Here is a 10,468-nt window from a genome sequence, read left to right as displayed (position 1 = left end):
CTGCAGGAGGCCTGGGTTTGGGGAACTAAGATCCCTGCAAGCCTCGCGGCCAAAAAAAAAAATTTATTTTTCCATTTTGGCCATGTTAAAGAAGTTTCCCCCTTCCCTCCAAGTGTAGATGTCAAGCAGGCAGTTGGACTCTTGAATTTGGAGGAAAAGCTTTGCCTGTAAATATGAATTTGAGAATTGGCAGGATAGAGATGGTATTTAAAACGATGACAATGGGGCTTCCCTGGTGGCGCAGTGGTGGAGAATTCGCCTGCCAGTGCAGGGGACACGGGTTCGAGCCCTGGTCCGGGAAGATCCCACATGCTGCGGAGCAACTAAGCCCGTGCGCCACAACTACTGAGCCTGCGCTCTAGAGTCCGTGAGCCACAACTACTGAGCTCACATGCCTAGAGCCCGTGCTCCGCAACAGGAGAAGCCACCGCAATGAGAAGCCCGTGCACCGCAACAAGGAGTAGCCCCCGCTCACCGCAGCTAGAGAAAGCCCGCGCACAGCAACGAAGACCCAACACAGCCAAAAATAAATAAGTTTATAAAAATAAATAAAGCCATGAAAATGGTTGAAATAACCTAGGGAGCTAGTAGACAAATAAAATTTTCAGAACTGAATTCTGAGGACTTTCAACATTTAGAGATTGGGCAGAAAAATGAAGAGACAGTAGAGGAGATTGAGGAGGGCCTGCGATGTTGGAGGAAAACCAGTTGATTGTGGCATCACAGATACAAAATCTGTAACTACTACAGGCAAGGATTTTCCATTCTTGTTTTTCCAGGAAGTTGAGCATAACTTCTTCATAATTTTATATGAATAAACATGAATGTGAAAGATAACTTTTGATAAAAATTATTTTAAGTTTGGTGAAACCCTTAGGAAGTGATTTTACACATTTCTGTATTTTAAAAAATATTTATTTATTTATTTATTTTGCCTGCTCCAGGTTTTAGTTGCCACATGCGGGATCTTCGTTGCTGCATGTTTAGTTGCGGCATGTTTAGTTGCGGCAGTGAATAGGAGTTGAAATTGGATATAGCCTTGAAAAAAATTCTTTAAAGAAGTTTTCCTCAGGAGGGTGGCCAAGAGAGAAAAGGTTCCATCAAGGTAACATCATTTCAAGATGAGAGATACTGGGAAGCATTACAAACCAGGGAGTGATCCAGTAATGAGGGCCAGATTGAGGATAGTAGAGAATGAGGGAATAACAGAAGAAGTAATGCCCTTGAGAATGTAAGAGGCCTTGGGATCCCAAGTAGAAGTAGAGGGATTGCCCATTGATAGGAGGAACGCTCTGTCCACTGCTGAAAAAAAGTGGAAAGAGGTTATAAAATGGGGAGGAGATATTAGTGGTTTTGTAGATTTAGTCATGGCATGATGAGGAAGTTCTTTTCTGACAGCTTCCATTTTCTCAGTTGAGCCAGAAAAAAAGGAGGAGAGGTTGTTTGCCAAAGAGTGAAAAATTCCGTAAGCTAACAAGGGACGCCTTGGTTTGGGCAACTGCAGTTTTGTTCATACTAAGTGCGTGTGTTGGACATGGGTCGGCGTGTCGAGAGAGAGGGAGGGAGGGGAAGGGGGAGGGGGAGAGACAGAGGAGCCGGAGCATTTAGTCTGGGCAAGGTTACGAAGACTCCATGTTTTCCAAACTCTAAGGCAAAGGAGCAAAAGCGCCTCACGCGCAGGGCGCCGGAGGAATTGCCCGCGCAGGTCACTTGGGACCTCGGCTGGTCGGCGCATGCGCGCGGCTCCACGCGGTCTCGCGGTCCTTTTCCCCCCGTGTGTTGCTCCGGGTTCCCCTGAATTCACCTGGCGGCAGTTTGAGGTCTCTGCGGTCGGGATGGAACAGGTGGACGAACTGGAGCTGCTAATGGAGAAGAGTTTCGGAGATAACGCTGCGCAGCCGGCGGAGCTGTGAGCGGAGCGGGGGGAGGGTCTGGGAACAAAGCGGGAGATTTGAAAAGCAGGGAGCGGGGGAGGCCGCACCCGCGCCTCCGCGGACCGGGGCTGGGGCAGAGTAACCAGGCTCAAGTCCCGGGGCGCCCGACGAGCCTCCGGAACTGGGGTCTGTTTCCCAGGGTTCTCTTTGGGGCCAAGCCCGGGCCAGGGCTTGAATACTCTCCCTCACCCAGCAGTTCATTCTTAATCTTGATATCACCACTTTCCTGAATTTGGGGAGTCCTAGCCAACTTAAATGTCTTCATAAAACGAAATTGCAACTGCTAGACGCTTTTCTTCATGTTTAATTGGAGAAAGTTATCCCGGGGAGAAATCTATACCCTCAGAGCGGCTTAAATGGTCGGGGAAATTGACCCGCAAGCATAGTGTAGAATTGTCAGTAGTAATGATATTGAGGCTAATTATTGTTGACGGAGCTTTGCGCTTTGAGTTGTGATCAGCAGTACCTTTTGGGAGATCCTTAAAGCGTCCCAGCTGACCTTGGGAAATTCATGGCCTGAGGCTACGTGGGTAGGTGAATGAGGAATATAACCTAGGTGGGTTACAAAGGTTGGGTGACAAAGACAGTTTTAGGGTAAAGTTTTAGGGTAATAACTGGAGAGATAATGACTTTGGACTGTCACTGATAAAGACTGCAGTCAAACTGGAAAGATTTAAGAGGGAATTAATGTTTTCTAGAGGAGAGATTAGAGTATTTTGCAGTTTTCAGGCGGCTAGGGTCAGTGGATAAAAGAATTGTGAAATCGACTTGCCCATTATAAATAAGAAATTTCTGAGTTACTCTATGAAGGAATGGTTAAGATGACAGGTATTAATCTTGCTTTCTCTACAAAGCATAGGCTAGTTGATCCCCAATGAGGTTTTATAGAATGATTTCCTGCATTAAATAGTAGGTTGGACTAGGTGATTTCTAAGTACTCTCCTAATTGAAAGATTAATATAATAATGAAGCTCACAGTAGGACTTCCAGCAAACCACCCACACTATATTTTTCCATAACAAACATGTTTTATTTACAAAAAGATAGTGTCCTAGACATTTCCTTTCACTTGTACTTTGGGAAGGTTTGCACCAGTGGTAGGAATTTGTGTCTAATATTTTTCAATTTACCATTCGTCCTCATAATCATAGATGTCCCAAAGAGCTCCTCATAGAGCTTATATTTGGAAAAATCCATATCATAAGTATGTTTTAAATGGCATTGCTTCTGGGAAGTTTTTATAATAGGAATTCTGCTATGTCCTTGCTGTCTCTTTACCTCTTTTAGCCAATGGTCTTGTGATAAGCTTACTGGAAGAAACAAACCTAGAAAACTAGAAGGTAGGTTTGTAGATAAAAGAGATTGGATGGCTTCTTATTTAATGCTTGTGCTACAGTAGTTTTGTATGTGTATGCTTTAGATTTCAGAAGAAGAAGGTGGAAGCTTCTTTTTCTAAAGCAGTTCTGAGCCGAGGAATGGATAACCGGTACCTGGTATTAGCAGTCAATATTGTACAGAATGAAGAAGGAAACCATGAAAAGCACCTAATCATCACTGCTTCGCAGTCACTAGAATGTAAAGAACTGTGTATCCTTAGGAATGACTGGTAATTTTTGTGTGACTTTGGGCGTTCATCTGGCAGAGTCTTAAGGGTGCCGTCTTACAAACTATCACATGGGCTTGTGTGGCTGTTGCAATAATTTAATTGTTAATAAAGAGAGTAGATATGAACCTGAATTAATTTTGCATAAGGATTGTGCCTATTACAGTAGCATCTCAAGTCCCTTTTTCCAAAACTTTTATTGTCATTTGAAAATCAAGTACAAGGGGATTTATTAAATCACTACTTCCTATTTCCCAGTGCTTTCTGGGACTGCAGCTTAAACCTCATTTAGTTCTCACTAAGAGGAAAACTAATCACAGCATAAGAACATCCTTAGGGCTTCCCTGGTGGCACAGTGGTTGAGAGTCTGCCTCAGGGGACACAGGTTCATGCCCCGGTCCGGGAAGATCCCACATGCCGCGGAGCGGCTGGGCCCGTGAGCCATGGCCGCTGAGCCTGCGTGTCTGGAGCCTGTGCTCTGCAACAGGAGAGGCCACGACAGTGAGAGGCCTGTGTACTGCAAAGAACATCCTTAGACTCTAGCTGTTGCTTCTCAAGCAGTGTGTGGTATGTGAGGGGTGAAGGGGAGATGCAGAGAAGGTGGAGGTCTAACTCTGTCTAGGCTGCAAGTTGGATGGTTTGAACTCGATAAATATGATTTTGTTCTTGGTACATTGTGTTTGGCTTCATGCCTCAAGGCTTATAGAAGCTGTAGGTATAAGTCTTAAGAATGAGAGAACTACTATTAGAACAGCCTCATCCATAATTGAAGCTATATACTGTTAATAATTTGATAGCTTTTGCAGTAGATAATGCAAGACCCAGAAATTTAGAAATACTTATTTCTTTACATAAGATATCCAGTTGTTTATTTTTAAAAAATATTTATTTATTTGGCTGCGCTGGGTCTTAGCTGCGGCACATGGGATGTTCGTTGCTGTGTGCGGGCTCTTAGTTGCGGTATGCGGGATCTAGTTCCCTGACCAGGAATCGAACCCGGGCCCCCTGCATTGGGAGCACGGAGTCTTAACCACTGATCCACCAGAGAGGTCCCTCCAGTTATTATTTATTTATTTTTTTCCTCCAGTTATTTTTGAAGCCTCCTTAATATGTTTAAATGTAGGAATCTAAACTATGTATACTTTAATTTTGCTTTATTTTTAGGTGCTCTGTACCAGTAGAGCCAGGGGACATCATTCATTTAGAGGGAGACTGCATATCCGATACTTGGATAATAGATGAAGATTTTGGATATTTGATTCTGTATCCAGACATGCTGATTTCTGGCACAAGCATAGCCAGTAGTATTCGATGCATGAGAAGAGCTGTCCTGAGTGAAACATTTAAGGTGAACAATATTAACAGCCAGTGTTTCCACAGGGTCTTAAGAGTTCACAGACCACTTTTACACTCTTACTTAATCCTCCCAACAATCCTGTGAAGTAGATGGTATTAATCAGCTGCATTTTACTGATTGGGAAAATCAGGAAGTTAAGTGACTTGCCCAAAGTTACTGTAGCTAGTAAGTGGCAGTGTTGGGATTCAAGGCCAGGTGCCCTAAGATCCTTTGAATCTTAGGATCCTTTGAATCTTATTCAAAGATTCAAATAATTAATTAATCAAATTAATTAATCAAATAATTAATTCTAATAATAATATAAATTTCAGTGATAAAAATTTTAATTTAATATATCTGGGCATTTCCAAACTTGGCTTCATGTGATTCCCAGTGAACTAAAAGTAAATGTGAGAGTCTCTTTTAAAAACATTATTATGGAAAGTTTCAAACATATGCAAAGAGATGATTATAATAAACTCCCATGTACCCATTTTGCTCTTCCCAGACATTGTATTATTTTGCAACTAAATGAAAGCTGAGGATTTAAAAATATATATAAACACAGTATCTTTATCATACACAATAAAATGAACAGTAATTCCTTAAATTAATCTAATAGTTTTATCTCTAATGTCTTTTATCAAATTTTTTTTTATTCAGTTCGTTTGTTAGCATCAATATCCAAACAATATTATGTTTGGTTGATATGTCTCATAGTTTCTTTTAATCTAAATTCTGCCTTACACCCACTCCCTTTGTTTCAATGCCATTTCTTTTTTATTTTTTGGTTGCACTGCACGGCTTATGGGATCTTAGTTCTCTGACAAGGGATTGAACCCAGGCCCTCAGCAGTGAGAGCACAGAGTCCTAACCACTGGACCGCCAGGGAATTCCCAATGCCATTTATTTTTGAAGAACGTGAGTTTTATTTGTTAAGTTTCCTCTTCCTCCCAGGGTATTCTTTTAATTATACAATTAGTCTCTGTGCCTGTAGAAAACCAAAAAACAGCTAAGGGCTTCCCTGGTGGCGCAGTGATTAGGAATCTGCCTGCCAATGCAGGGGACAGGGGTCTAGAGCCCGTGCTCCACAACAAGAGAAGCCACCACAATGAGAAGCCTGCTCACCACAATGAAGAGTAGCCCCCTCTCACTGCAACTAGAGAAATCCCGTGCATAGCAATGAAGACCCAATGCAGCCAAAAAAAAAAAAAAACAAACAAACAAATGCAGCTAAGCAAGAAGAATAAAAGAAGGAAAAATACCCAAGTAGATTTTCTAATCGTCTGTAGTTATCACTTTATAGTTTTTTTTAAAAAATCAGCTTTTTTCTTCAATTGTGGGGATACTATTAACTTCTCTTTTAACCACATATTATAAAGCAGACCTGAATATTAATATTTTAAAAACCTTATTTTGAAATAATTTTAGACTCACATAGAACTTACAAAAATAGTACAGAGAGTTCCCTGTAAATTAATTTTTAAAATTCCTGATGGATGTCTTGTGGACTTTTACTTTTTTTTTTGATAGTTTCAAGGGGATGGTCCAGGCTAATAAAAGAGTTAATTGAAAACTACTGTTTCTTTTTGAGTGGTGAGAGTTTGTCAAAAATCTCTGCTGGGGACTTCCCTCGTGGCACAGTGGTTAAGAATCCACCTGCCAATGCAAGGGACACGGGTTCGAGCCCTCGTCCAAGCGGATCCCACATGCTGTGGAGCAACTAAGCCCGTGCGTCACAACTACTGAGCCTGCGCTCTAGAGCCCGCGAGCCACAGCTTCTGAAGCCTGTGCACCTGGAGCCCGTGCTCTGCAACAAGAGAAGCCTCCGCAATGAGGAGCGCATGTACCACAACGAAGAGTAGCCCCCGCTCGCCTCAGCTAGGGAAAGCCCACGCGCAGCAACGAAGACCCGACACAGCCAAAAATAGATAAATAAATTAAAAAAAATAAATTTTCAAATAAATTTGAAAAAAAAAAAATCTCTGTAGAGAGTTCCCTGGCGGTCCAGTGGTTAGGACTCAGTGCTTTAACTGCTGGGGCCTGGGTTCAGTCCCTGGTTGGGGAACTAAGATCCCACAGGTGTGTGGGGCAGCCAAAAAAAAAAAATCTCTGCTGTAAGTTTGTTTCATGTTTTGAGTATTCTACTCACATGACTTTATGATCTATGCGTTTATTGACTTTTGTATGTGGGTTCATTATAAAGTGAAATTAGAGATGAATATGTTAAATATTTGAGACCACATTGAACTTTTTCATATAAGTTATTTTAATTTTTTTCAAAATGGAAATATACTGATTTGAAAATAATAACTTGTAAAATAATTCAGGTAATTCTAAATTGAAGAAAGTGAAAGTCACCTATAATTTCACTCACCAGAAAAATAAATTGTTTCATATTTTGGCATTTGTCTCACCAGTGTACTTTGGTTATGGTGGTTCAATAGGTTAGGTAATAAATGTACGATCACATCTGTTGATACGTTGTGAAATAAGATATTTGTATGATTTTTGTGTTTTTTTGGTAGAGCTCTGATCCAGCCACACGCCAAATGCTGATTGGTACCATTCTCCATGAAGTATTTCAAAAAGCAATAAGTGATAGTTTTGCCCCAGGAAAGCTACAAGAACTTGCTTTTCAAACTGTTCAAGAAATAAGGCATCTGAAGGAAATGTAAGTAGTTACGAGAGGAACTATAGATACAGTTTTGTTATATAACTTCTTTCCTAGCATCTATAAGGTTTTTGGCTATTAGACTATTAAATATAAATCAGTATAATACTAGAATGCAGATTTCAGGGCTGTAGTATCCCACTGCAATTCTGCGAAGAGCTTCTGAAATTGCAGAACAGGAATTCTTTGGCTAAAAATACCTAAATATTCTCTATATGCATAATAGACTCCACAGCTGCACTCAGAGAGTGTGAACTTTTTGTTTTACTTCTAGAAACAGTGTGACATCCTGAAAATTGTATGGGGCTGGGAGTCAGATGAACCTCCTTTCAAATTCTAGCTTTGCCAATTTTATGATTGAACTAGTTACTGAAAGATTCTGGAAAGGGTGATAATACCTGTTTGGCAGACCTTTTGTGACAATGGAGATAATGTATGTAAACCCACAAATGGCTAGTCATTGGCGTTTTATGAGTGGCTACCTGCAGAGGAATTGGCATATTCTCTATTTCTTTCTTGACTCCTACTGCAGTCCATCTTTTTTTCACAGAAATTTTTTTATTAGTGGTGATTTTGCTTTCCAGACTAGTTGATACAAACCTACTTTTCCCAGATATAATTCTACATTTCACTGTGTAAATGAGAAAAATGTGTTCCATAATTCTACACTTATTTACTAATGACGTACAATCTACTGTCTTAAAAACATTTTAGAACCCTGCCCTATGTCAGGCACTGTGTTAAGTGCTTTTTAGCTATCTTATATAATCTGATAGCAACCTGTTATAAAGGAAGAAATAGAAGCACAGAGAAGTTGTCACTTGGTTACAACCACACACAGCATGGCTTTCAGAATATGAATAGCTATAATAAAGTTTTTGCTTAAGAGTTCTACTTATTGCTTTAGTTGCCACTTTGGTTTTCAAATTAAAAAAATTTTTTGTCACACCCTAACCAGGATCTGTTGTGTATTGTATGGATCATTGCCCTGAAACAAAACACATCAAAACTTAGTGCCTTAAAATGACAAACATCTAACCTGTTATCTCATAGTTTTTGTCAGTCAGGAATTTGGAAGTAGTTCAGCTGGGTGGCTCAGGCTCAGTGTCTCCCATGTGAGCTGCATCTGAAGGCATGACCGGGCAGGAGCATCTGCTTCCGTGATGACTCACTCACACGTCTGTTGTGGGGAGGACTCATTTCCTAGCTGGCTGTTGGCAGGAGGCCTCAGTTTCTTGCCATATGGGCTTCTCTAGGGGGCTGGCTGATGTGTCCTGGGACACAATCTGCTTCCTTCAGATTGAAGGGTCCAAGAAAGAGAGCAGGAAGCCACAGTGCCTTTTATAACCTAGTCTCTGATTGCTATGATGTCACTTCTGCTTTTTTTATTAAGTACTCATTACTAAGTCTAGCTCTCCCTTAACGGTAGGGGAATTAGGTGCCATCTTTTGAACGGGGTGTCAAAGGATTTGTGGACATATTTTAAACCACCACAGATATTCAGGTATCAGGTAACCTGATCAGTCCAGAACCCAACGTGAATATAAGTATGAAAGAAAACAAGGATTTTGAGCAGCCTTGCTCAGAATTCATGTCCTTGTATTAAACCTTGTGCATGTTACGTAATGGAATGTCTCTTATGCCCTCAGCATCTGTTATTTTTCATTAATATCTAACAGTCTTATCTGGTTTCTAAGATGCGGGAGAAAGGTACCTTCATAGTCATTAGGAGAGCTGATAGCTTCATTACTGTATAGGAAAGGAGAAACTTTTTTTTTTTTTTTGCGGTACGCGGGCCTCTCACCGCTGCGGCCTCTTCCGTCGCGGAGCACAGGGCCATGGCCCACGGGCCCAGCCGCTCCGCAGCACGCGGGATCCTCCCAGACCGGGGCACGAACCCGTGCCCCCTGCATTGGCAGGAGGACTCCCAACCACTGCTCCACCAGGGAAACCCAGGAAAGGAGAAACTTTTAAAAAATATAAGAACTATGAAGATCAGAATTTTGGTTTTTTTGGTTTTGGTTTTTTTGGCCGCACAGCGCGGCTTGAGGAAACTTAGTTCCCTGACCAGGGATCGAACCCATGCCCCCCGCAGTGGAAGCACAGAGTCTTAACCACTGGACCACCAGGGAAGTCCCTTTAATTAATTTTTATTGGAGTATAGTTGCTTTACAGTGTTGTGTCAGGAATGTATTCTTAGCAGATCCTTGGGTATCATTGAATTATATATATATATGTTTTTTGAAGTATAGTTGATTTACAACGTTGTGTTAGTTTCTGGTGTATAGCAAAGTGATGCAGTTATTTATACATATACATACATATATATTCTTTTTTTTTTTCGGTATGTGGGCCTCTCACTGTTGTGGCCTCTCCCGTTGCGGAGCACAGGCTCCGGATGCGCAGGCTCAGCGGCCATGGCTCACGGGCCCAGCCGCTCTGCGGCATGTGGGATCTTCCCGGACCGGGGCACGAACCTGTGTCCCCTGCATCGGCAGGTGGACTCTCAACCACTGCGCCACCAGGGAAGCCCCCATATATATTCTTTTTTTTAAAAAAATTAATTAACTAATTAATTTTTATTTTTGGCTGCGTTGGGTCTTCCTTGCTGCACGTGAGCTTTCTCTAGTTGCAGCGAGCGGGGGCTCTAGGCACGCAGGCTTCAGTAGTTGTGGCACGTGGGCTCAGTAGTTGTGGCTCGCGGGCTCTAGAGTACAGGCTCAGTAGTTGTGGCACACGGGCTTAGTTGCTCTGTGGCATGTGGGATCTTCCCAGACCAGGGCTGGAACCTGTGTCCCCTGCATTGGCAGGCGGATTCTTAACCACTGAGCCACCAGGGAAGTCCCTATATATTCTTTTTCATATTCTTTTCCATTATGGTTTATTACAGGATATTGAATAGAGTTCCCTGTGCTGTACAG

The 10,468-nt window shown here is 41.9% G+C and overlaps 1 protein-coding gene across 1 annotated transcript in view; it reads left to right on the top strand.

Annotated features, from left to right (window-relative positions):
• Window positions 1-1,820: 1,820 nt before the first annotated feature.
• Window positions 1,821-10,468, top strand: part of DNA2 (DNA replication helicase/nuclease 2) — a gene marked incomplete at its 3' end in the record, with an annotated part of 48,105 nt that continues 39,457 nt past the window's right edge. Inside the window, exons 1-4 of the mRNA XM_082674167.1 lie at window positions 1,821-1,909; window positions 3,355-3,540; window positions 4,702-4,885; window positions 7,402-7,547. Coding sequence (XP_082530293.1) covers window positions 1,836-1,909; window positions 3,355-3,540; window positions 4,702-4,885; window positions 7,402-7,547 — 590 coding nt within the window. The 5' untranslated portion in view covers window positions 1,821-1,835. The remainder of the gene's footprint in view (window positions 1,910-3,354; window positions 3,541-4,701; window positions 4,886-7,401; window positions 7,548-10,468) is intronic.

Source organism: Grampus griseus (genome assembly GCF_964374135.1).
Source record: "Grampus griseus genome assembly, chromosome: 16".
Classification (NCBI taxonomy): domain Eukaryota; kingdom Metazoa; phylum Chordata; class Mammalia; order Artiodactyla; family Delphinidae; genus Grampus; species Grampus griseus.
This window is presented reverse-complemented; position numbering and strand designations above follow the sequence as displayed.